The sequence below is a fragment of the Bos indicus x Bos taurus genome, chromosome 1, assembly GCF_003369695.1.
Source record: "Bos indicus x Bos taurus breed Angus x Brahman F1 hybrid chromosome 1, Bos_hybrid_MaternalHap_v2.0, whole genome shotgun sequence".
NCBI lineage: Eukaryota > Metazoa > Chordata > Mammalia > Artiodactyla > Bovidae > Bos > Bos indicus x Bos taurus.
In genome coordinates, this window is record NC_040076.1 from 101,701,898 (window position 1) to 101,728,197 (window position 26,300).

At 33.5% G+C, this 26,300-nt stretch overlaps 1 protein-coding gene across 1 annotated transcript in view; it reads left to right on the forward strand.

The window, feature by feature from the left end:
• Positions 1–26,300, forward strand: part of SI (sucrase-isomaltase) — a 114,358-nt gene that overhangs the window by 2,685 nt on the left and 85,373 nt on the right. The window contains exons 3-15 of the mRNA XM_027552332.1: positions 593–710; positions 1,005–1,114; positions 2,049–2,200; positions 3,697–3,868; positions 5,682–5,781; positions 6,865–6,977; positions 9,108–9,233; positions 11,423–11,554; positions 11,641–11,760; positions 13,591–13,704; positions 20,406–20,490; positions 23,989–24,106; positions 26,099–26,270. Of these exons, the coding sequence (XP_027408133.1) occupies positions 593–710; positions 1,005–1,114; positions 2,049–2,200; positions 3,697–3,868; positions 5,682–5,781; positions 6,865–6,977; positions 9,108–9,233; positions 11,423–11,554; positions 11,641–11,760; positions 13,591–13,704; positions 20,406–20,490; positions 23,989–24,106; positions 26,099–26,270 (1,632 nt within the window). The remainder of the gene's footprint in view (positions 1–592; positions 711–1,004; positions 1,115–2,048; positions 2,201–3,696; positions 3,869–5,681; positions 5,782–6,864; positions 6,978–9,107; positions 9,234–11,422; positions 11,555–11,640; positions 11,761–13,590; positions 13,705–20,405; positions 20,491–23,988; positions 24,107–26,098; positions 26,271–26,300) is intronic.

Here is a 26,300-nt window from a genome sequence, read left to right on the forward strand (position 1 = left end):
ATAGATCATAATATTAAGGAGAATTTATTATTTTACTTTATACATTAGATGTAATGGCAGCTACTAGTTGCAACAGCTGGCATATGAACTAGTTTAAATAGTATAAATCATATCAAACTAATAATTATCTGGAAATAAAGACCTTAAACATTTTGCCTAGGCTTAAATTTGGGACCATCTCTTCTTTATAGCCTCACTTGCAACTTGATACGTAATTGGTGCACAATAAATATTTTAGTTCTTCTGCACTGGCTACATGGCAACATAACAGACTATAATTAATTATCTGGAGGGCAGGAATCTTGAAAATAACATGACCTTATGATAATGTGTATTCATATGGAAAATTGATAAATCACAACTCAGAGCATCGATCACTGATGTAATTCAATTTATCAAATATTTACATTTCTTCAAAGTGAAAGGAACAAAAGAATAAATGATATTTTAGTACATTACATATTTGAAGAAATAAGCGTTTTTAAATATTCATTCAAACAATTATTGTAATGAGTGAATGTTTAAAAAATAGAGACCAACATATATAATAACAGTACTAATCCTATGATTCCTTTAATAAATGTTTTATCAGACACTTTGTGCAGCTCGAGGTTGCTGCTGGAGGCCATGGAATGATTCTGTTATTCCTTGGTGCTTCTTCGTAAATAACCACGGCTATAATGCTGAGAAAGTAACATCAACAAATGCTGGTGAGAAGTGTTCTACCATGGTGATCCAACATATTTTAAGTTGAATAAAAAAAGTATATTTAAATTTTTTCTTTGGAAAAATATCTTAAATAAAATCAAATAGGAACATATACACAAGAATGTTCAAATTTGGTATGTTAAGAACTTTTTTTTTCATGATTCTATCTTTAAAATTAAAAAAAGAAAAGGTTATTTGTGAGACCTACAATAAAATTGGAAAAAATATGAAAATATTTAGTGATTACTAATCATTATAAATAAAACCATAATTCATACAACTTTTTTTTCTTCAAGGAGTTGAAGCCAAATTAAAAAGGAAAGCTTCACCTACACTCTTTGGAAATGACATTAACAGCGTTCTCCTCACAACTCAAAGTCAGACACGCAATCGTGTGCGGTTCAAGGTTTGGTTTTTGAGTTTCCTAAAGAAAAGTTAATACTAAATAGTATGTTATGAGTATACCCTCTAACCCACCAAGACATTTTCCCTCTTAATAAATGTCTATTCCAAAGAAAAGAACTTATTGGACTAGTTACTCCACTTCTCTGAGCCTTCTCCTCAGATAGAACGTACGAACTAGCTCCTCTGGCAGTAGTTTTTAAAGAATTTAATAATATAGTCAGCGTAAAATATTTGATACAGTGTCCTGAGAAGAACTAACACTCAAAACACTGTAGTAATTTTTTTTTTTTTTTGAACTACAGACTGTGATAAAAGATTAGTTTAGAATTTAATTTAAGGAAGCTGTTAATTGTTCCATGTAAGTGTGACACACTCACTAGTTCTTTTTACTGGTATCACTTCTAGTCATGATTTTAAAGAAACTAATTTCTGCTTTCTTTACCAAATTGTTTGCCAGTATGGTCTTTTGGATTGGCAGAAAAAACAATATATCCTTTGTACAATAACTTGTAGCAACAATTTCACAAAAATTGTTTTTTTAAAACAAAATTCAAATTACTTTCAGGACTTGTTAGTGAGTGATCATCAAAATACTGCATGGATAATTAATAATTAAATTCACAAAAATCTACTATTTAAGAATCAATATTTAATAATAGTCTCATGATTTTTTATATTGGTCAATAAAAATTATATTTGATATAGTACCTTTATAATTAACTGATTCTATTAATTCCTTAACAGTATTACAATTTATTCTTTGCATAGCCATTCAACAATGTAAGTTAAGTTTATGACTAGATTAATAACTCTTCTATAAAATCATTAGATTTACTGTTTTGTATTTGGAACTTGCATTTAATACCTAATTCAGAACTGAAAAATTCAGTAACAGTTTTGAATCAAATAATGCTAATTTTAAAATATCTTTGCAGATCACTGATCCAAATAATAGAAGATATGAAGTTCCTCATCAGTTTGTAAAAGAATTTAGTGGAACTGCAGCTTCTGATCCACTGTATAATGTGGAGGTTATACATGATCCATTTAGCATTAAAATTTCTAGAAGAAGCAATAGTAAAATTTTGTAAGTAATTATATTTATGTAAGTTTAAATAATTGGTCAGTTTTATTGTATTATCATAGAACCACAAAAGTCTCATTTTTAGGGCATTTTCAGAAAGAATAAATTTCCTTCCAAAAGAGGGTGGGTGTACATGTTTTTAAATATTATAATATCAAAGAAGCTTTAATTTCTTATGGATGAAATGTACCAGAATATGAAGTATAGAATGGGCCAACCGAAGTTGAAATGAAGAGAGCCACTGATACAATTTTAGCCTTGCATATAGTTTGCATACCTAAAAAACCTTATATGTCTTTTCCTTGTTATCTATCATATTCTCTTTCAACTGGTAGGATCAAATAGTTACTATTCAGAGAGGGACAAATTTCCATAGTATTGGAGGATTTTTCATTATGTGTATGAAATTAATTGAATAAATTTACACATAATAAATTTAAATAGCCATATATAATAATTTAAACATTATCTGAATGCCTTCATTATAAATTTATTTTGAGGGACATTTCTGGCAAAAAAGTTAGTAATTTTCAATATTGCTGCTCTTGAGTTTCCAAGAAAGGTTAATTGGATGATTATCAGGACTTAATCTCAGCAATTAATTTTCATAAATGTATTTTGATAACTTGAAGTTGATTTTATGTTAAATCACAAAAGAAATGTTATTTGACACTTTGCATAGTTTATATCTGATATATATAAAACATGAAACCTTTCTTTTTCAGGAAAAATGATTTTCAACTTAATTTTAATACATGTATAGAGGTATAGAAACCAGTATAGTACTACATTTTAAAACTCTGTCTCTCACTGATGTATGGAACAGTCTTATGGACTCTGTGGGAGAGGGAGAGGGTGGGAAGATTTGGGAGAATGGCATTGAAACGTGTAAAATATTATGTATGAAATGAGATGCCAGTCCAGGTTCAATGCACGTACTGGATGCTTGGGGCTAGTGCACTGGGACGACCCAGAGGGATGGTATGGGGAGGGAGGAGGGAGGAGGGTTCAGGATGGGGAGCACATGTATACCTGTGGCGGATTCATTTTGATATTTGGCAAAGCTAATACAATAATGTAAAGTTTAAAAATAAAATAAAATAAATAATAAAAAAAATAAAACTCTGTCTCTGTAGAAAGTCAAAACTGGGTTTGAAATTTGGTTGTGCTTCCTACCAGTTTGTCACCTTGAAAACATGAGTAAATTTGTCCAAATTGTAACATTTGTGAAATGAATTTATAATAGTGGTTGTGCTTCAGTATTGTAGTAAAGATAAAAGGAGAGAGATGCACGTGAAGAATCATATTGTTGATGATGAGGCAAACTGTGTTAATAAAATTAACAAGTTCTGGTTATGGTACAATTCATGTGTTCATAAGAAGTAATCACAGCTAAAGACTGACCTATTTAAAATGAAATATTCTGGATGACAACATAGATCCATATTTAGTAGAGCATTTTATATATTTTTAGCTCTTTTATTTATTTCATGCTCTAGGTTTGACACCAGCATTGGTCCCCTGGTATACTCTGACCAGTATTTACAGATCTCAGCCAGACTTCCCAATGAATACATTTATGGTCTCGGGGAACATATTCATAAGAGATTTCGTCATGATTTATATTGGAAAACATGGCCAATTTTTACTCGGGATCAACTTCCTGGTGATGTAAGGAACTATATTTCTTGTTATAAATAAAATAATTATATTTGAAACGATATAATTCTAGCCTTTTTGTTTTTTTTTTTAATTAATTTTTAAATTTCAGGTATACACGTGCTCCCCATCCTGAACCCTCCTCCCTCCCCCCTCCCCATACCATCCCCCTGGGCCGTCCCAGCGCACCAGCCCCAAGCATCCAGCATCGTGCACTGAACCTGGTCTCGTTTCATACATGACATTCCACATGTTTCAATGCCATTCTCCCAAATCTTCCCACCCTCTCCCTCTCCCACAGAGTCCATAAGACTGTTCTATACATCAATGTCTCTTTTGCTGTCTCGTATACAGGGTTATCGTTACCATCTTTCTAAATTCCATATATATGCGTTAGTATACTGTATTTATGTTTTTCCTTCTGGCTTACTTCACTCTGTATAATAGGCTCCAGTTTCATCCACCTCATTAGAACTGATTCAAATGTATTCTTTTTAATGGCTGAGTAATACTCCATTGTGTATATGTACCACAGCTTTCTTATCCATTCATCTGCTGATGGACATCTAGGTTGCTTCCATGTCCTGGCTATTATAAACAGTGCTGCAATGAACATTGGGGTACACGTGTCTCTTTCCCTTCTAGCCTTTTTGTAACCATCATTTTTTGTTGTCAGTGATATATATTCCAGGAGCTTCTTTACTTTAGAGATGAAGATTCATATCAAAGTCCTAAATTAACTAAGTAAGTGAACAGATTTTATGAATATTTTAAAAGGTATTTCCAATTTATGGATGTTTTCCTTTGACTTTTCACTTTTATATTTTATCAACCACTTTTCAGTTACTCTTGTACTTACACTATCTAGGACTAGTCATTACATAAGAACACTTCCAAACACTTACCATGTTTGACATGGCTTTGTATATGTGCTGTCTATCTATCTAGTGGACATCATGTCCTGCATCTATATCTACTTTTTCCTCATCTATAACATAATAATCTTTCTTAAGTTCATATATTTTCATAAGAAGTTAGTTTTTTATTATTTATACACACCATTGATAGCTCATTTGATCTCACCTCATAAGAAAATTTTCCAAACTCCTCCATGCAGAATTAATCTTTATTTTCTAATAGTTTATTTATATTTTGTTACGATGTCATCAGTTATTATTTGTGTACATATATTTCTGAATTTCAAAAGTATGCAGTTTTTTATGAGAAATACAATAGCATTAAAAAGCTTTTAAAAATTGACTCATGATTGCTTTGAGTCAGATGTTACTAATTTTTAAATTTCCAGTGCTACTGAAATGAGTAAGTCAATTGTTTTAAAGATCCTCATTTGGTACAAAAATATTAATAAATTTTGCTACTCATCAGCTCTCAACAACTATACTGAAAAAGTTATATGAAGTGGAATTCATCTTAGAATTCCTGGCAATACCTTGGGGCGAACATGAGACATGATATATAAACATTCCATTACCCTATCACAGATAGTTTATTTTTTCATTGAAATATACTTGATGAATGGCTTATTAAAACTCATTTAATCATCATAAAACATAAAAGAAAGTTAAATAATCTATTAATAGCATAATATATAGTTATATACCTATATCTTAATGTATTAATAAGTAAAATGACTTATCAATGACTTTTGTGCTACAATGTTTCATATGGTATATAGTAGAAAAAATTATTATAGAATATGAGGAGTAAATTACAGAAAAATATAGAAATACATAAAAGCCATTCAAGTATACTTTTTAATTTTAAACGTATTTTAAGTTTTAATTTTCAAATTTATGCCTTATAGAATAATAATAATTTATATGGCCATCAAACATTCTTCATGTGCATTGAGGATACTTCTGGAAAGTCATTTGGTGTTTTCTTAATGAACAGCAATGCAATGGGTAAGAGTAATTTATCTGATAATATGTTCAAATGAGACTTGAAATGTTTTAACTGCTTTATTTATTCCAATCATAGATATATTATAACAGAGTAAACTTTGTTGTTAGTGATTTAGAGTGTGAAAGTATTATAAGCAGGTTTTATAGTTAGCGAGGGCTTCCTTTGTGTCTCAGGTAAAGAATCTGCCTGCAATGCAAGAGACCTGAGTTTGATCCCTGGGTTGGGAAGATCCCCTGGAGAAGGGAATGGCTACCCACTCCAGTATCCTTTCCTGAAGAATTCCATGGACAGAGGAGCCTGAGATATGGATATTTGTGTGTCTGTTTTGGGGGAAGTATGCTATATCATGATATATAGACACTTCCTTTTCCCTCCAGAGCAACATCGAATATATCCATGTAAATGACTATTCCCATTCCCATAGCCTTGATTGTTAAGTTAAGTTCATATGCCCTGCAGATTAAAAAAACAAAGGTCTCTATGGGGATAAAAAGAGAGAAGAATCACATTTCAGTTTACCATAACTCAAATAATGTAGAACCTTTTATTTTCTAGTGTTGTGAATAATGTGATACCTATATTTGATAGATGAATTAGTGATAATTAAAAAAAACTACAAAAATAATAATATTCCAGCAAGAGCAGTGCATATGGTTATCCAGACAATTACTATGTTTAACATATAGAAAAATTAAAACTTTCATAGTTTTATTTTATAGAAATCAACATGTGATATGATCTTTCACTGAATCTTCAAATAAAATAACTAATTGGGATGCAACTTCAAAAAGAAATATTTTTTATTGTAAAAGGACTGATCCTCTATTCTCTGCTAAGCAGTTTCTAGGGGAGCTTTTGCCAACATCTGTAAAAGGAATATCTGGAATAACATACCATAAACTTCATATATGGTGGCATTCCACTTTTATCCTGTATTCTTATCTTAAATACCATATTTTATCTTAATAAAAAACTCTAAAATTATGTGATTAATGTGAAGTACTTTAAGTAGGTATTGCAATTATTTTCTCATTATGTACATTTTTACTATATACATATGCTTTCCAATTTTTGTTTTGTAGAGATTTTCATCCAACCTACTCCAATAGTAACTTACCGAGTTATAGGTGGAATTCTGGACTTTTATATCTTTCTGGGAGACACACCAGAACAAGTAGTTCAACAGTATCAAGAGGTGTGTTGCAGGTCTATTTTTAAAATTTTTTCTACCATACTTTTCTTTCATCTAACGTATTGAAATGATTTTAGCTAAGCTACTGGAGGCCTCTTAGCTGAATATATTTTTATACCTTACCATTTTTCAGATATGAGAAGATACTTTTTATTTTTGTTTTTCTTGTACAATGACACCTAGGTATATTTAGAAGTTTATATTTCTGATAACAAATCAGTTCTTGCTTCCAGGCAGCTGAGTTCAGTATTTGGATTTCTTTGAGATGTTACATATTAAACTACGACCTTATTTGATGGGATAAAACAAAATGGGGTATCTTGTCTTCATTTGATAAGAATTCTGGAGGCAACTAAGTTTTAAAAAAGGGTTACTGACACTTGGTGTTAATCTACAGTAGGTAAATCCCAGTAAAATTGGCTCTGACAATCAGATTTAGAAAGGCAGATTTTGAAAACATAGTCTGAAGTCTTACACCTTAAACATACTATCTAACAACTTTCATTTACCTATTAAATAACATGCTATTGTACATGAGCCCAAGAAGGACTTTAGAAAGGTGAAGAACTCAGGACTTATTTTCAGCCTGATTCTGAATGTTTCTCCCATGTAAATTGTTATTCTGTGACTATTAGCATATATGAATCTTGGTGTTATCATGAAAAATAAATCATTTTTATAGACATACAATTTAAGAATTATGCCTATTTTTTAAATCTTGTTTTACTGATAAATCTTTTGACATATAACTCCCATTTCCTAGAATAATATCAAAAGAGAAGTAATTACTATCAAAAAGTTTAGTTATGATCTAAAAACCTGAACTAACAGTAGCTAGAGTTTTACCCAATTGAATAATTTACAAAGTCTTGCAATTCCCAAATTGCTGTTCATAAATGTGAATTTCAGAAATGTACACAAAATTTACAGTCTCTCTAATATGAAATCATAGTTATTGTGTATGGTTGTCACACCATCAAAACAGGCGACAGCACATTTTTGAAAGAGTTTAAGATTTGATTTGTGAAATATTAGTTGGGATAGTTGTCTATTACATGCTGAGTAAAGTCTGTGGTCAGCACTACCTGAACATGAGTCATGTTTGACATGCCAGTGCAGCATTCATGCATTAATAATACAGTTATCCACTTGCATACATCATTTTATAGGTAAGCTTGCAAAATCTTGAATTTAAATTAAAAAAGACGTGTGGAATATAGCACTATTAATTTCAATGGGGGAACAAATTAGATAGAGAATAGACAAAAGTAACTATTTCTTATCTGAAGAAGAACAAGCTATCCTTTCTGTACAAATTAACTCATTAATGGTGCCAGGATGTCAAAATTGAAAACTTTAATGCGTTTGAATGACCAGACCATTTTATACGTTTTAAAGATGATATATACATATAAAGTATAAGATGAAAAGTACATAAATTAACATAATACATAGCAACACCTATTTTATATACTTTTATGAAAATAAATTATGTGATATGTATAACATACACACACAGACATTTCAATCACATGTCTAAATCTTTAAAATTTTATGGAACATAATATGTTTATGAATAGTGTAAACATATTGAGTTTTGGCAGAGTTTTATTTGATACCAAGTTTTAAAAGATAAATTTAGTGCTTAAATTGAAGAAAATACAATGACTTAACATTGTCACTCATTTTTGTCATACATTTTATCAACATTGTCATACATTTACATCAATTGTAAATTCCTTTTCTTACATGTTATCATTCATTCATTTTGTTGCTACAGGAAGTGGGAATGCAGTGGGACAGTTTTCTTGTTCTCTAATATCTTTAATGCTATCGTTTTATTCTTTTCTTTAATTTTCCATGCACAGCAAAATACACTTTTATAAATGCTACCTTTAAAGTGCTACCTTTCTGATGTTTTAACACAAAATAAAAGATGAGTGACTGAACATAAACTTGCTAAGTGTTTCATAACACAATTCTAAGAGAATATCCATTTTAGAATGTAGATACCACAAAATCATTTAATATATGTAGTTAAATTCAAATTAATACTAGAGATACAGCAATTAATATTAATATTAGTTTCTAATGTTCGTCATTGAAAGTAATTAAATATCCATTTACTTCAAGCTCATTGGACGACCAGCAATGCCAGCTTATTGGAATCTTGGATTTCAGCTGAGTCGCTGGAATTACAAGACACTTGATGTAGTGAAAGCAGTGGTACAAAGAAATCGGGATGCTGGCATACCATTTGTAAGTAGGATGAAGGGTTTGTGGGAATATATATAAAGTTAAATATTTTCACATAAAAATAAATGCAGGGCATTTTCAGGATTACCATGTTTGCCAAATATAAGTTCAGTTCAGTTCAGTCACTCAGTCGTGACCAACTCCTTGTGACCCCATGGACAGCAGCACGCCAAGCCTCCCTGTCCATCACCAACACCTGGGGTTTATTTAAATTCATGTCCACTGAGTCGGTTATACCATCCAACCATGTCATCCTCTATTGTCTCCTCCTGCCTTCCATCTTTCATAGCATCAGGGTCTTTTCAAATGAGTCAGTTCTTTGCATCAGGTGGCCAAAGTATTGGGGTTTCAGCATCAGGCTTTCCAGTGAATATTCAGGACTGATTTCATTTAGGATGGACTGGTTGGATCTCCTTGCAGTACAAGGGACTTTCAAGAGTCTTCTCCAATACCACAGTTCAAAAGCATCTATTCTTTGGCACTCAGATTTCTTTACAGTCCAACTTTCACATCTGCACATACTACTGGAAAAACCATAGCCTTGACTAGACAGACCTTTGTTGGCAAAGTAATGTCTCTGCTTTTTAATAAGCTGTCTCAGTTGGTCATAACTTTTCTTCCAAGGAGCATGTATCTTTTAATTTCATGGCTGCAGTCACCATCTGCAGTGATTTTGGAGCCCCCCAAAAAATAATGTCTGTGACTGTTTCAACTGTTTCCCCATCTATTTGTCATTAAGTAATGGGACCAGACGCTATGATCTTAGTTTTTTGAATATTGAGTTTTAAGCCAACTTGTTCACTCTCCTCTTTCACTTTCATCAAGAGGTCTTTAGTTCTTCTTTGCTTTTAAGACATAAGGGTGATATCATTTGCATATGTGAAGTTATTGATATTTCTCCCAGCAATCTTCATTCCAGCTTGTGCTTCAGCCAGTCCAGCATTTCTCATGATGTACTCTGCATATAAGTTAAATAAGTAGGGTGACAATATATAGCCTTGACGTACTCCTTTTCCTATTTGGAACCAGTCTATTGCTCCATGTCCAGTTCTAACTGTTGCTTCCTGACCTGCATACAGATTTCTCAGGAGGCAGGACAGGTGGTCTGGTATTCCCATCTCTTTCAGAATTTTCCACAGTTTATTGTGATCCACACAGTTAAAGGCTTTGGCATAGTCAATAAAGCAGAAATAGATGTTTTTCTGGAACTTTCTTGCCTTTTCCATGATCCAGTGGATGTTGGCAATTTGATCTCTGGTTCCTCTGCCTTTTCTAAAACCAGCTTGAACAGATATAGGTAATTAAGCTGCTTATTAATGATGAAGTACACTTTATGTCGATACACAATGCCCAGGTGTACCTGAATTTTGAGACTGATTATGAGTTATACCAGAATAGAGCACATGTTGAAGTATGAACAAAATTATGTTGTTTTTTATATATACTTTTAAAGTTTGTATACTTTTAATGTAATATAATTTTATGTATTTTATTTAATGTGAAGATTTTTGTTTTTTATACGAGCCCATATATGTACACATGCATGTGTTTATAACATAATACATACTGAGTGATCATCACTTAAACAAAGTGAATAATGATTAGAAAAACTAGCTTTATAAGCCATATCATTGTGTCTTTAGTGAAATAAAAGAGATCTAAGTTCAGTTCAGTTCAGTTCAGTTCAGTCACTCAGTCATGTCCAACTCTTTGTGACCCCATGAATCGTAGCACGCCAGGCCTCCTTGTCCATCACCATCTCCCAGAGTTCACTCAAACTCACGTCCATCTAGGTGGTGATGCCATCCAGCCATCTCATCCTCTGTCATCCCCTTTTCCTCCTGCCCCCTTTTCCTCCTGCCCCCAATCCCTCCCAGCATGAGTCTTTTCCAATGAGTCAACTCTTTGCGTGAGGTGGCCAAAGTACTGGAGTTTCAGCTTTAGCATCATTCCTTCCAAAGAACACCCAGGGCTGATCTCTTTTAGAATGGACTGGTTGGATCTTCTTGCAGTCCAAGGGACTCTCAAGAGTCTTCTCCAACACCACAGTTCAAAAGCATCAATTCTTCGGTACTCAGCTTTCTTCCTTTTAATCATTAAATTTATAATAGAAATTCTTCGGACTTTAGGGTTGATGTGATTAAAGGATTCTTTCAGTACTGTTTATTGAAATATACTCTGATAATTTTTAGGATACACAAATCACTGATATTGACTATATGGAAGACAAGAAAATCTTTACTTATGATCAAGTTACCTTTAACGGCCTCCCAGAATTTGTTCAAGATTTGCATGCTCATGGGCAGAAATACGTCATCATCTTGGTAATAACTGAACATATATATTAATTTTTAGTATTTACACATTTGAAAATTAATTGATTTTCTAGTTTCTTCTCTCTATTAATTAGGACCCTGCAGTTTCCATAGAGAAACGTGCGAATGGGGCAGCATATGAATCCTATGATAGGGGAACTGCCCAAAAGGTGTGGGTAAATGAGTCAGATGGGACTACAGCAATTATTGGAGAGGTAAATTATGATATTCATTAAATTTGTGTTGCTTGGATTTTCTATTGTACAACAAGTGTTTCTGAGTGTGTGTTGTGTATGTATGTGCATGTCTCAGAGAATTTGCTTGCTTTCAAATCTGGATTTGCTATTTTAATTGCATAGAGAAGTTTTAGGGTAAATATTCCAATTATCTCTAAAACAGTTCTTGTAAGAAGGCAGATAATGTTTAATGATAAGCAATGAAATTATTTATACAAATATGATAAATACCTTGATTACAGCAATTCTCATATTTGATGTAAAATAATTGCATGTATAAATTTAGTACTTACATGTTGGATAATAAGATTTATGGTGTACATTTATGGTATAATGATTTTACAATAAAATCATTAGATATCTATAATTAAAGTTATTTTTAATACTTTACAGTTGAAAAAAAGCCAATATGAGATGGCTTTAATGTTTAAATTTCCTTTTCCAATTTTAACTTTCCTCATATCATGGAACTAATAAAGAGCAGTGTGAAGAAAATGCCCGATTCCCAAAGGCATAATTTTTAATCAAGATAAATATTCTTCTAGAGACAGCTTTATAAGACATATCAAAACCCATAATGTGTAGATTGTTGACCTGATAATTCCAATGCTGTAATTTAGTCAAGGGAAATGAAACAGCAGAAAATATCAACTTATAGAAACATATTTATTATAGCTTTATTTACAACAATAAAGACTATACTAACCATCACTTTTTATTTAATCACATTCACCAAAGTTAAAATTTCTGATAAAAATGTTCTTAATTATGAGCTCCATCAGGGAAAAAAAAAACCAATATTCCTCCCCTAATATCATTAATATCTTAAAAAATACATTTTGTTAAGACCTATACCAGGGCTTCCCTGGTAGCTAAGTTGGTAAAGAATCTGCCTGCAAAACGGGAGTCCCAGGTTCAATCCCTAGGTCAGGAAGATCCTCTGGAGAAGGAAATGGTAACCCACTCCAGTATTCTTGCCTGGAGCATCCCATGGACAGAGGAGCCTGGTAGGCTACAGTCCATGGGGTTACAAGAGTCAGACACAACTTAGCATCTAAACCACTACCAAGACCTGTTCTGTTGAATATGGACAGATCTGATCACTAATATGCGTAATTTGAATATAAAACAATATTATTTGTCTCAATACATCTGAAATTGAATTTATCTTACTAAATGTCGTTATTTTACATGGTAAGTAAAATAATATGAAGGAGCATAAATCATAAAGAGGCATCTAGTGTTTAACAGCATGGAATTGGATATGAGACTGCTTGGATATGTGATTGGATATAGGGTTCCTTCTGTACTACTTATTAGCAAGTGATTTTGAAAAGCTCCTCTGTTTATCACTTCTTTCATCAGCAAAATGGGTTTAATTATACTACTTACCTCATCTGTAAAGTGATGATAAAAATAGTACCTAGTTCCTAAAGTTCTAGTGAAGATTTAATGAAGTAATAATTAAAAGCAGTTGGAGTAGTCCCAAGAACATCATAATTGAGTGACTAAGCACACACACACAAAAATAAATAAACACACAAAGAACCTTTTAGCTTAAATTTCTTGGGAACATATGCCTTTGGAAATGCACTAATATAATTCCTCTTATCACACAGTGAATATGTCTGTGCTTTCAAGCAGACCTAAGATTATTGTAAATGTAGGTGGTCCAGGGATCACATATACCTAAAGAAGTACAGTGTCATAACTTTAAGAATTTTTACTCTTCCTCTTCACTCAGTCTGAATTTCCATTATTTATGTTTTCTTTTACATTTGTATATATGGGAATAATCTGTTTTTCTAGGTATGGCCAGGATTAACAGTATACCCTGATTTCACAAATCCAAGCTGCATAGAATGGTGGGCAAATGAATGCTACCTTTTTCATCAACAAGTAAATTATGATGGACTTTGGATTGTAAGTAGTTATTTTAGACTTGTGATTTTGGACAATGAACATAGAATTATTTTTCCGTAAATTAAATATAAGTTCAATGAGATGTACTTTACAATGTATTAAGCATAAAATAATGTTATATTTTTTATAGAATATATAAATATCATACCTGACATGTTCATGGGTCAGAACTAAAACTAAGAACTATTAATTGAGATTTTTATCATCTAATAATATTCTTTATAGAATAAAGTTTATTTCTGTAACTAATGGGGTTATATTTTTATGACTAATAATTTAAGTTGAAAACATTTAACAAAATTTGTAGTGCAACTTCAAAAACTTTTACTAATAGCTACAGTAGTTAAGCAATTGCAGCAACATGGGCTTGAACAAGCTCTTATCCTTTAGAAACTTTCTTTTAATAAGTTATGAGTAGAACAAATCAATGTTGGCAATAAGTTAAGTGTTTTATCTCAAGACAGAGGACAACAATAAATAGACAAAATTGTATGTTTACTGGTAAAGTTATTAAAGGGAAACAGTAATGTTTAAAAGTTTCTTTGGATAAAATTTTTATATCTGTAGCTATTGATGCCTACTGGTAGGTTTATGATTTAAAATAATAGTGATTATAGTCAATGATTTAGTGTCTTTTGTTTAAGATACTTGGCTTCCATGTTGGCTCAGTGGTAAAGAAACTGCCTGCAATGCAGGAGACACAGGTCTGATTCCTGGGTTGGGAAAATTACCTGGAGAAGGAAATGGCAACCCACTCCAGTATTCTTGCCTGAATGGACAGAGGAGCCTGTCCATTTGGGGAATTAAATTACTTGGTGATCTGAGAACTCTGTATTTCAGGAAAAAAAAAATCTAATAGTTTGGTACAGAACATCAGCCATGTTTTACAAAGTTATTACAGCTGTACAAAATTTTGGAAGGAAAAATAATAGATATCTGGGTATAGCTAAATTTTTTGACCTTTGAGGTCACAGCATCTCCACTTTCCTGAAATTTTCACTATTAATTCAGTCATTATTAAATTATTCATCTAATCATTTATTTATCCAATCAATTACAAGTGTTTATTTTTCACCATCATGAAAACATGGAGTTGATAAAAGATTAGCATAACCTTCAGAATCCTTATGATGATAACAGAATGAAGATGGAGAGGCATTTAGTTATTTGACAGAAAATTAGTGAGATTGCAATGATAATATCTAGCTGCTGGCATTTTATTTTCATGATTTACTTTCTATCTTTTTAATAACATTGCAAATTATCAGATGCTCCACACAACACAGTTATTGGTGAGATAACTACAATTTCACCCCAAAACTCATAAGACATACTGTCATCAAGCAATCCTTTCTTTTGTCTTTTTACCAGTTAAATTTCCATTTATCCTCAGTGAATACTCCATTTTACTAACAGCTCTTATCTACAGAGAGGACCTCTCTTTCTCCTTTATCGAGATAATGGAAGACTATGACATGAACTGTCTCCACTTCCCACCCCAACCCATAAAAGCCAGAATCCCTCCTCTTTTTCTTCATCTTCAATTGATGAAGTGTCTCTTACTCCAGTCAGAATCAGTCCTCCCATGTGGATTTTTCTTTCTCTTCTGTGCAGTTTGCCTTCTATATTTTTAAATCTCTTTTGCTAATGATTTATTTCACTTAATTCTATTTAAGTTTTCCTTAAGGTGAAGAAAAAAGCCGGGTAAGGAATCCTTGACCATACTTGTCACCATCAATCCTACCTCATTTCTTTATTTCCTTTTTTAGCCACAATTCTTGATAGAATCCACAACACTCAGTGCTGGTAGAAATGACAAAAAATAATAATAATAATAATAAAATTAAGCAAACTTCTCTTGAGTTTTGTTTTCAATTCTAGCTCCAATTTCAATTGCTTTATTTAAATTAGAAGTGCCTTTTTGCCTTCTTTCCTTTCTTTGTTTCCTTTTTCCCTCCTTCTTTCCCTTCCTTCTTTTCTTCCTTCCTTTCTTTCTTTTTATTGCATAGGAAACAATTTGAGTCCATTGCATCAGAGTTACAAGTATAAATGGCATTTAGCCATAGTGCAAGAGAATTTGACTGAGCTATGAAGAGAAAATACTCCATTTTCCAAGTCTATTGAAGAATGAAACACTTGATTCATATCCAAAGAGAGGGAGGGATGGGAAGAAAAGCATCTGAGCAAGTCAGAGTAATTATGACACTAACACAGAAGCATTTTGACTAATTCAAAAAGGAAAAAAAAAAAAAACACAGAATGATGACCAGTATGATTTCAAAGCTCATTCAGTTCAGTCGCTCAGTCGTGTCCAACTCTTTGCAACCCCATCAATCACAGCACTCCAGGCCTCCCTGTCCATCACCAACTCCCGGAGTTCACTCAAACTCAACTTCCATTGAGTCGGTGATGCCATCCAGCCATCTCATCCTCTGTCATCCCCTTCTCCTCCTGCCCCCAATCCCTCCCAGCATCAGAGTGTTTTCGAATGAGTCAGTTCTTCTCATGAGGTGGGCAAGATACTGGAGTTTCAGCTTTAGCATCATTCCTTCCAAAGATCACCATATTCATATATACTCTGTTCTTGTGTATGTTGAGTTGCTTCAGTCTTGTACAACTCTTTGCAACCCTGTGGACTGTACTCTTCCAAGCTCCTCCATCCATGGACTTCTCCAGGCAAGACTAATGGAGTGGGTTGCCAAACCCTTCTCCAGGGCATCCTCCCAACCCAGAGATCAAACCCAGATTTCTTAAGTCTCCTGCATTGACAGGCAGGTTCTTTACTCTTAGCACCACCATACATTTGGTTTATGTAGTAGATATTCTGTTTCCAGCTCTTTCCTAAATAACTGCCAAATTCTAGTGCTAGTTGTTTCTCTACTTTTTTAATTTTATTCAAATTATTTTTTCTGACAATGAATATACAGTAAAGGAGTATTATTTAACTCATGAAAAATTATTTTCATGTCAAATTTTAAAATATTTGTATAATTTTATAATTTGGTAGATTTTTAATTTAGATTCAATGCTAATGCTTTTTAATTTTAAGTGTTAAAATCACTTCAGAAAATATCATGAGCTTAATTGAAACAGAAAAATAGATTTTTTGCATATAAGCATATATTACAGTTGAATTATCTTTTTTGTGTCATTCTTAAGGTAATCTAATATTTTAGAAATAAGAGCCAACGGCATTTGGTACAATTAAGACTAAAAATGTGATTTTAAAATAAAAGTATCAGTCAATATTTTTAAAATTCAAAGAACATTTCCATTTTTTTCTGAAAAAATAGGCATATTTTTGTAATCACATTGTTATTATGGTTTTATTCTTTAAAATCTGAACATTTGAGTTTTCCCATTAAGAAGTCTAATAATTTAATATATAGTGTTGGGAAACTTAAAATTCATCAAGAAAATATATACAAACATGCTCAAATATCCCAAATAACTGAAGGCTTAATTGAATATGTTCTCTTGACATTTCATAAGATTCTTAGAAAAAGTTTATTATTTGAATTTCTTTGAAAATAAGGGCATTTTCATTTAGACTTCTGGAGAAGGAAATGGCAACCACTCCCATACTCTTGCCTGGAAAATCCCATGGACAGGGAAGCCTCATAGGCTAAAGTCCATAGGGTCGCAAAAAGTCAGACACGTCTGAGCAATTTTACTTCACTTCACTTAGATTTAGTTTAAATGTGAAGTTATGTAATATCACCAGATTATTATACAATTTTCAATGGACTTTATAAAGTACCCCTAAAAACGCCATTGCCAATTTCTACAAATAGTCATTACTAGACTTGAGATGATTTTAATAATACCTGAAAATCTGTAGGAATACATCTTACTATCAATTCACTGAGTTCTTTGCCTCAAAACTTACAAAACTTTCAATCTGATTCTAATGTTGAAATGCTAATCAAAATCACTTCTTACATGACATTATATAAATGTAACATCACTTAAATGATTTGAATATGTTAGAGAAAAGTATTTTCAGAATTCTGAAAGAACAAAAATACAAAATACATTAAAAGAAATACAAATCAATTCCTTCAAATTATGAGTAGTAAGTTTAGCTTATTAATAATATAATCTTTCCAAATAGATAAGACATTTTAATTAAAAATAATAAAATATTAAATGCTATCCATTTGCTATAGAATATAGTTAAAATCACACAAATGATCAAATTTCATTTTAAGTTATTTTAATACTATATTAAATTATTTTATTTACTCTTAAATTGAATAAGATAAAGTATATTTTGAGTGAATGCTGCAATTTTATTGCAAGTTACAAATACACAGTTCAAGTAGAATAACATTAATATCAGAGTTAAATGTTTGCTCTTGCATTTCTTCAGTGATATTATATACAAGAGTTAATAAAATATTTTAGAAAAAGACAAAATTTAAAATAATACAACTCAGTTCCATTTATGAATTTCAGTACTTGATGCTATGTTTAAATTTAATTCAATTTGTGCTATCAAGAAGAAAAAAATATTTATGTTTATCTAAAATTATTGCCTGTTCAACTATAGTATCTCCTTGTATTAATTCTACTGGACATATGACAGCAAAATTGAATATATTAGGTAATTTTAGTAAAATAACCCCAATGTATACTTTAGAATAACTACTTAATTGTTTTTCTTTGTGACTCTTAAGAAAACAAAAATGTGTATCAAGATGAGAAATTATATCTTCTTCCTGAATGGCCTTAATTTCTTACATTAATTCCATCTGAGCATCATGTGGATTGAAGAAGGGAAGAGTAATGAAGAGAATATGTGTCCTCTGAGGAAAACCAAATTAACAAAGGAATTGATTGAGTTTGATACCTTTGTGAGAGCAGAAACAACATACTGTAGAGATGTGGGAAATAAGACTCAAAAATATGTAGAAGTCTGGTATATTAACAGAGAAGGAGAAAGACACACATTTCTTGAGCATGTTATAAATGATTTTATATGAATTATCTTTTTTAGTTCAAAGATTTTACTCAACTGTTTGTGGACATAGAACTAGTAAGCAGGAAGATAATATTGAGGCCTCAGTTTACAAAGAACTGGTTCTTATAATGTGGTCCAGCAGCCCTAGGGTTCCCTGAAACTCTTCCAGGGATTCAATAAGGTCATAGCCATTTTTATTGGATTACTAAAATGCTATTCACCTTTTTTATATTCTCACTGTCTCATGAAAGTGTAGGAGTTGTGTTAGTCACTCAGTTGTGTCTGACTCTTTGCAACCCCATAGACTGTAGCCCCGGAGAAGGCAATGTCACACCACTCGAGTACTCTTGCCTGGAAAATCCCATGGACGGAGGAGCCTGGTAGGCTGCAGTCCATGGGGTGGTGAAGAGTCGGACACGACTGAGCAACTTCACTTTCACTTTTCACTTTCATGCATTGGAGAAGGAAATGGCAACCCACTCCAGTGTTCTTGCCTGGAGAATCCCAGGGACGGGGGAGCCTGGTGGGCTTCCATCTGTGGGGTCGCACAGAGTTGGATACCACTGAAGTGACTTAGCAGCAGCAGCAGCAGGACTGTAGCCCACCAGGCTTCTCTGTCCATGGGATTTTCCAGGCAAGAATACAGAAGTGGGTTGCCATTCCCTTCTCCAGGGGATTTTCCCAACCCAGGGATTGAACCAAGGTCTCCTGAAATGTAGGTAGATTGTTTACCGTCTGAGCCACCAGGGAAGCCCAGGCAAAAAGTGCTGTGTCTAGCTGCTAGCAAGGCACACAATAGAAACTAGATAAATGCCAGCTGAAATTAATAAACTATGCTAAATAAATGAATGTGCTGGAAATATGTACAATGATAAGTTCAGTGAGAAGATCAATACAGTTATTTTAAAAGACCATTGCTTAATACATTTAATCTAATATGATTAATGCTTTATATATATTGTAAACAAGGTAAATCAAGTATATTTTTGTTGTATATAATCCTTTGCTGCTGCTGCTGCTAAGTCGCTTCAGTCGTGTCCGACTCTGTGCAACCCCATAGACGGCAGCCCACCAGGCTCCCCCGTCCCCGAGATTCTCCAGGCAAGTACACTGGAGTGGGTTGCCATTTCCTTCTCCAATGCATGAAAGTGAAAAGTGAAAGTGAAGTCATTCAGTCATGTCCGACTCTCAGCAACCCCATGGACTGCAGCCCACCAGGCTCCTCGGTCCATGGGATTTTCCAGGCAAGAGTAGTGGTGCCATTGCCTTCTCCGTATAATCTTTTAAACCCATCCAGATACCTCTGTTATCTGGTATATATATTTATGCAAACATAAGTAATATTTTTTCTCACTATAATAATTTGTTCATGCTAGAAGTAGAATCAAGTAGTGAGAATAGTTAAACAAGTTGTTTGTAGGTTGGTAGGACACAACTGAGCGACTTCACTTTCAGTTTTCACTTTCATGCATTGCAGAGGGAAATGACAACCCACTCCAGTGTTCTTGCCTGGAGAATTCCAGGGATGGGGGAGCCTGGTGGCCTGCCATCCATGGGGTCGCACAGATTTGGACACGACTGAAGCGGCTTAGCAGCAGCAGCAGCAGGTTATATTTGCCTTCTGGAGAAGAATGTCATGGTTGCGCTTGATAAAATATTTACAAATAAATAGAGACCTTCTACAGATATGATTTACAACTATATAAAATATGTTGTTTTTTATCTTATATCCATTCAGGACATGAATGAAGTTTCCAGCTTTGTTCAAGGTTCAAAGAAAGGATGCAGTGCAAACAACCTGAATTACCCACCTTTTACTCCTGGTAAATTTCATTTATCTTCTACAGTTAATTGAGAAAAACTATATTTATTTACTGGTATATTCAAGCATATCTTTCTAAATTACAGATGTTGATATAATTTTGAGACCCTGAAATAACTGTGGTGTTTATTTTTGTTCAAAATATTTATGCTTAAGGAAAGGAGCACATTTTTAAATTTTGGTGTAGAATATTTGTCTTTACCACTGATGAATTGCCCATGACTAAATGATAAATGAAAGAAACAAAATTTGTTTGAAATCATAATGTAAATGATAATTTTTTTTTTTCCTTGAGCACTATGCTGTAATTCTGTGTCATTATGCAGTTAAGTTCAGTCACTCAGTCACGTTCTACTCTTTGCAATCGCTTGGATTACAGCACACCAGGCCTCCCTGTCCATCACCAACTCCTGGAGTTTACTCAAACTCGTATCCACTGAATCAGTGATTCCATCCAACCATCTCATCCTCTGTTGTCCCCTTCTCCTCCTGCATTCAATCTTTCCCACTGAAGCATATGGGTTTTTTCAAATGAGTCAGTTCTTTGCATCAGGTGGCCAAAATATTGGAGTTTCAGCTTCAGCATCAGTCCTTCCAATGAATATTCAGGACTGATTTCATTTAGGATGGACAGGTTGGATCTCCTTGTAGTCCAAGGGACTCTCAAGAGTCTTCTCCAACACCACAGTTCAAAAGCATCAATTTTTTGGTGTTCAGCTTTCTTTATAGTCCAACTCTCACACCCATGCATGACTACTGGAAAAACCATAACTTTGACTAGAGAGACCTTTGTTGGCAAAGTAATGTCTCTGCTTTTTAATAAGCTGTCTCAGTTGGTCATAACTTTTCTTCCAAGGAGCATGCATCTTTTAATTTCATGGCTGCAGTCACCACCTGCAGTGATTGTGGAACCCCCCAGAAATAATGTCTGTGACTGTTTCAACTGTTTCCCCATCTATTTGTCATTAAGTAATGGGACCAGATGCCATGATCTTCCCTGGTGGCTCAGAGGTTAAAGTGTCTTCCTGCAATGCGGGAGACCTGGGTTTGATCCCTGGGCCAGGAAGATCCCCTGGTGAAGGAAAAGGAAACCCACTCCAGTATTCTTGCCTGAAGAATCACATGGATGGAGGAGCCTGGTGGGCTACAGTCCATGGGGCCACGAAGAGTTGGACACGACAGAGCGAGTTCACTTTCAAATTTCACTTTAATGGGACCCGATGCCATGATCTTTGTTTTTTGAATATTGAGTTTTAAGTCAACTTTTTCACTCTCTTCTTTCACTTTCATCAAAAGTTCTTTCATCTTTAGTTCACTTTCATCTGATTTCTTCCTTGCTTTCTGCCATAAGGGTGATGTCATCTGCATATGTGAATTTATTGATATTTCTCCCAGCAATCTTGATTCCAGCTTGTGCTTCATCCAGTCCAGCATTTCTCATGATGTACTCTGCATATAAGTTAAATAAGCAGAGTGACAATACACAGCCTTGATGTACTCTTTTTCCTATTTGGAACCAATCTGTTGTTCCATGTCCAGTTCTAACTGTTGCTTCTTGACCTGCATACAGATTTCTCAGGAGGCAGGACAGGTGGTCTGGTATTCCCATCTCTTGAAGAATTTTCCACAGTATGTTGTAATCCACACAGTCAAAGGCTTTGTCATAGTCAATAAAGCAGAAGTAGATATTTTTCTGGAACCGTCTTGCTTTTTCAATGATCCAACGGATGTTGGCAATCTGATCTCTGGTTCCTCTGCCTTTTCTAAAACCAGCTTGAACATCTGGAAGTTCATAGTTAAGGTACTGTTGAAGCCTGGCTTGGAGAATTTTGAGCATTACTTTACCACTGTGTGAGATAAATGCAATTGTGTGGTAGTTTGAGCATTCTTTGGCATTATCTTTCTTTGAGATTGGAATGAAAACTGACCTTTTCCAGTCCTGTAGCCACTGCTGAGTTTTCCAAATTTGCTGGCATATTGAATGTAGCACTTTCACAGCATCATCTTTTAAGATTTGAAATAGCTTAACTGGAATTCTATCACTTCCAATAGCTTTGTTTGTAGCGATGCTTCCTAAGGCCCACTTGACTTCGCATTCCTGGATGTCTGGCTCTAGATGAGTGATCACATCATCATGATTATCTGGGCCATGAAGATCTTTTTTGTATAGTTCTTCTGTGTATTCTTGCCAACTCTTCCTAATATCTTCTGCTTCTGTTGCTGCTGCTGCTAAGTCACTTCAGTCGTGTCCGACTCTGTGCGACCCCATAGACGGCAGCCCACCAGGCCCCGCCATCCCTGGGATTCTCCAGGCAAGAACACTGGAGTGGGTTGCCATTTCCTCCTCCAATGCATGAAAGTGAAAAGTGAAAGTGAAGTCACTCAGTCGTGTCTGACTCTTAGCGACCCCATGGACTGCAGCCTAACAGGCTTCTCCGTCCATGGGATTTTCCAGGCAAGAGTACTGGAGAGGGGTGCCATCGCCTTCTCTTCTGTTAGGTCCATACAATTTCTGTCCCATCTTTGCATGAAATATTCCTTTGGTATCTCTGATTTTCTTAAAGAGATCTCTAGTTTCTACCATTCTAATGCTTTCCTCTATTTCTTTGCGTTGATCACTGAGGAAGGCTTTCTTATCTTTCCTTGCTATTCTTTGGAACACTGCATTCAAAGGGGAATATCTTTCCTTTCCTCCTTTGCCATTATTAGATGTAGCTAATATGAATAGTTGGGCTTCCCTTGGGAATTGGTGGTAAATCATCCGCCTTAAATACTGGAGGCACAGATTCAATTCCTGCATTGGAAAGATCCCCTGGAGAAGGAAATAGCAATTCCAGTGAACAGAGAATCCTTGTAGGCTACACTCCATGGAGTCTCAAAAGAGTTGGACATGACTTAATGATTAAACAACAGCAATAACAAATGTGAATAACTTCTCACCTATTTTAAAAAGCATGTTTTCATCATTAAAACTGGTAAAAATTTAACATAAAGGCAAATAAGTGATCTTAGGGAAATACATTGTAATAAGGACATCTGAAGAAAGCAATAATTATTACAATGCTACATAAGCCTGCAAATTAAAACATAATAAAAACTGAAAAGCAGAGATTTAAATGATTTTCTGTTGTGTAACAAGTTTACATGTGTGGAATTAGGTTATATTTTTAAAAAGTTACACAATTTTCAAATAGGACTATAATTATATGATTTACAATACAGATGTATATATTTCTATATACATGTTAAAGTCTAATATTTCCACGAATTTATTCATTACTGAAGCTAAGAAACATAGTATGTATTACTTTAAGTGCAAATGTAATGGTCAGTTAATGAGAATAAAGGGTAGAGACCCAACTGGAACTTAGCATAAAGTGATGTCTCTCATTATATTTTCATTACATATAGTATTACATAGCACATCACTTAAGAATTATGAAGCTTAAAATGGCAAAATATTTCTTACCTAATTATTTCTTTCTTTTTTTTTTCTAAGATATTCTTGACAAACTCATGTATTCCAAAACAATTTGCATGGATGCTATGCAATACTGGGGAAAACAGTATGATGTACACAGCCTCTATGGATATAGTATGTCTATAGCTACAGAGAAGTAAGTGCAGTTTCATTCAGAATACTCTCTAATATTTATTGTCTAGAAATGTAATTGGTAATTTACATAGAGTGGATAATAACAACTGTAGGAAAGGAAAGAAAGATACTATTTTCATTGTGAAAAATTAGGACATAAAAGCATCACCTCTTTTATTAAATATTCACATATTTAAAACTTAATTATTAAGAATTACATGATATATGTACTTAACTGTGATCCTTTTTTAATTCATCAACTGAAATTATCCTTCTAAATTTTGATTCAGCTTGGTGTGTCTGAACATGTATTCTAAACATGAATCTCATAACTGGCCTAAGACAATGGTGCTATTTGGACAAGTCACTATTTTTTTTTAAAGAGTATTTCATTTAAAATGTGGTTTTCTATGTAGTATTTCACAAGTAATTCTCTATAAAATGTGTTTGCTTGTGTGTAAAAAAGTAGCATGATACAAAGCAGAGAAAGGAGATAATCATATATGGATTGCTTACTTTTTCAAGCATTGTATAAGGACCTATAATTCAATAGTAAGTCAAAAAAAAGTTCTGGATCAATAAATTTTAAATTTTATCATAATTAAGCAACTGTGATCAAGTTTTAATTCTAAAGCATATTTGGTCCCAAAGCATACCAGGATATCAAAATTGTATATGCTATCTTCATAGTGTTCACTTCTCTCTATATATAATAGAGTATAAGTAAATAAATTCTAGAAAGAACATTATAGTTCATATAAAGGTAATTTTAAAAAAGCACCTCAGTATACTACTATATTTTTATTAATGTAATCTACCAAATTAAAATTTTATTACCTTTTTTCTGATTATTTTCCAATTATGGAAAAATTTGTCAACAATATTCAAGTACTAATAGAGGTGAGCTGAATAATGCTAGTATTGTGGACGATGAAATTCTAAAACAAAATAAAATGCTTTGCAAGCATATAAGTTTTACATCAACATTGCTAGATAATATTTGAAAATATAGACATTAATGTATGATCAGCCAAAATCACTGCAGATGGTGATTGCAGCCATGAAATTAAAACACTTACTCCTTGGAAGGAAAGTTATGACCAACCTAGAAAGCATATTCAAAAGCAGAGACATTACTTTGCCAACAAAGGTCTGTCTAGTCAAGCCTATGGTTTTTCCAGTAGTCATGCATGGATGTGACAGTTGGACTGTGAAGAAAGCTGAGTGCTGAAAAATTGATGCTTTTGAACTGTGGTGTTGAAGAAGACTCTTGAGAGTCCCTTGGACTGCAAAGAGATCCAACCAGTCCATCCTAAAGGAGATCAGTCCTGGGTGTTCTTTGGAAAGAATGATGCTAAAGCTGAAACTCCAGTACTTTGGCCACCTCATGCCAAGAGGTGACTCATTGGAAAAGACCCTGATGCTGGGAGGGATTGGGGGCAGGAGGAGAAGGGGACGACAGAGGATGAGATGGCTGGATGGCATCACTGACTTGTTGGACATGAGTTTGAGTGAATTCCAGGAGTTGGTGAGGGACAGGGAGGCCTGGCGTGCTGCAATTCATGGGGTCATGAAGAGTCGGACACAACTGAGCAACTGAATGAACTAAACTGTACTGAGCATCACTGAATCACAAAAAATGTGTTTTGGGTTCAAGTTTGGACTACTGTACTTTATATTATAAAGAGATTTTTCAATGGATTTAAATCATATATTTCAAAAACAAATATTGATTTGTTTTCTGGGTACAGAAAATCCATGTTTAATTTGGTAAAGAAAATTATTCAAAGTCTAAATCATTTCTAGAATATTTCTTTTCCATGTTTGATCTGAATGTATTTTACTAAGTAAATATTAATATGTAAATGCAAAATTAATATAAAATACTAATAGTTGTAACTATTATAGCTTGGTTCTAAAAACTAATATATGCCTTGAATTTAATATTTTAGAATTTATCATATCAATATTATTTTAAAATAGATGTTATTTATTAATTTGATTTTGTTTTTAGAGCTATAGAAAAAGTTCTTCCTAATAAAAGAAGCTTTATTCTTACCCGATCAACTTTTGCTGGATCTGGAAGCCATTCTGCACATTGGTTAGGAGACAATACTGCTTCTTGGGAACAAATGGAATGGTCTATTACAGGAATGCTGGAGTTTGGTTTGTTTGGAATACCTTTGGTAAGTAGTTTTTACAATATTATTTATAAA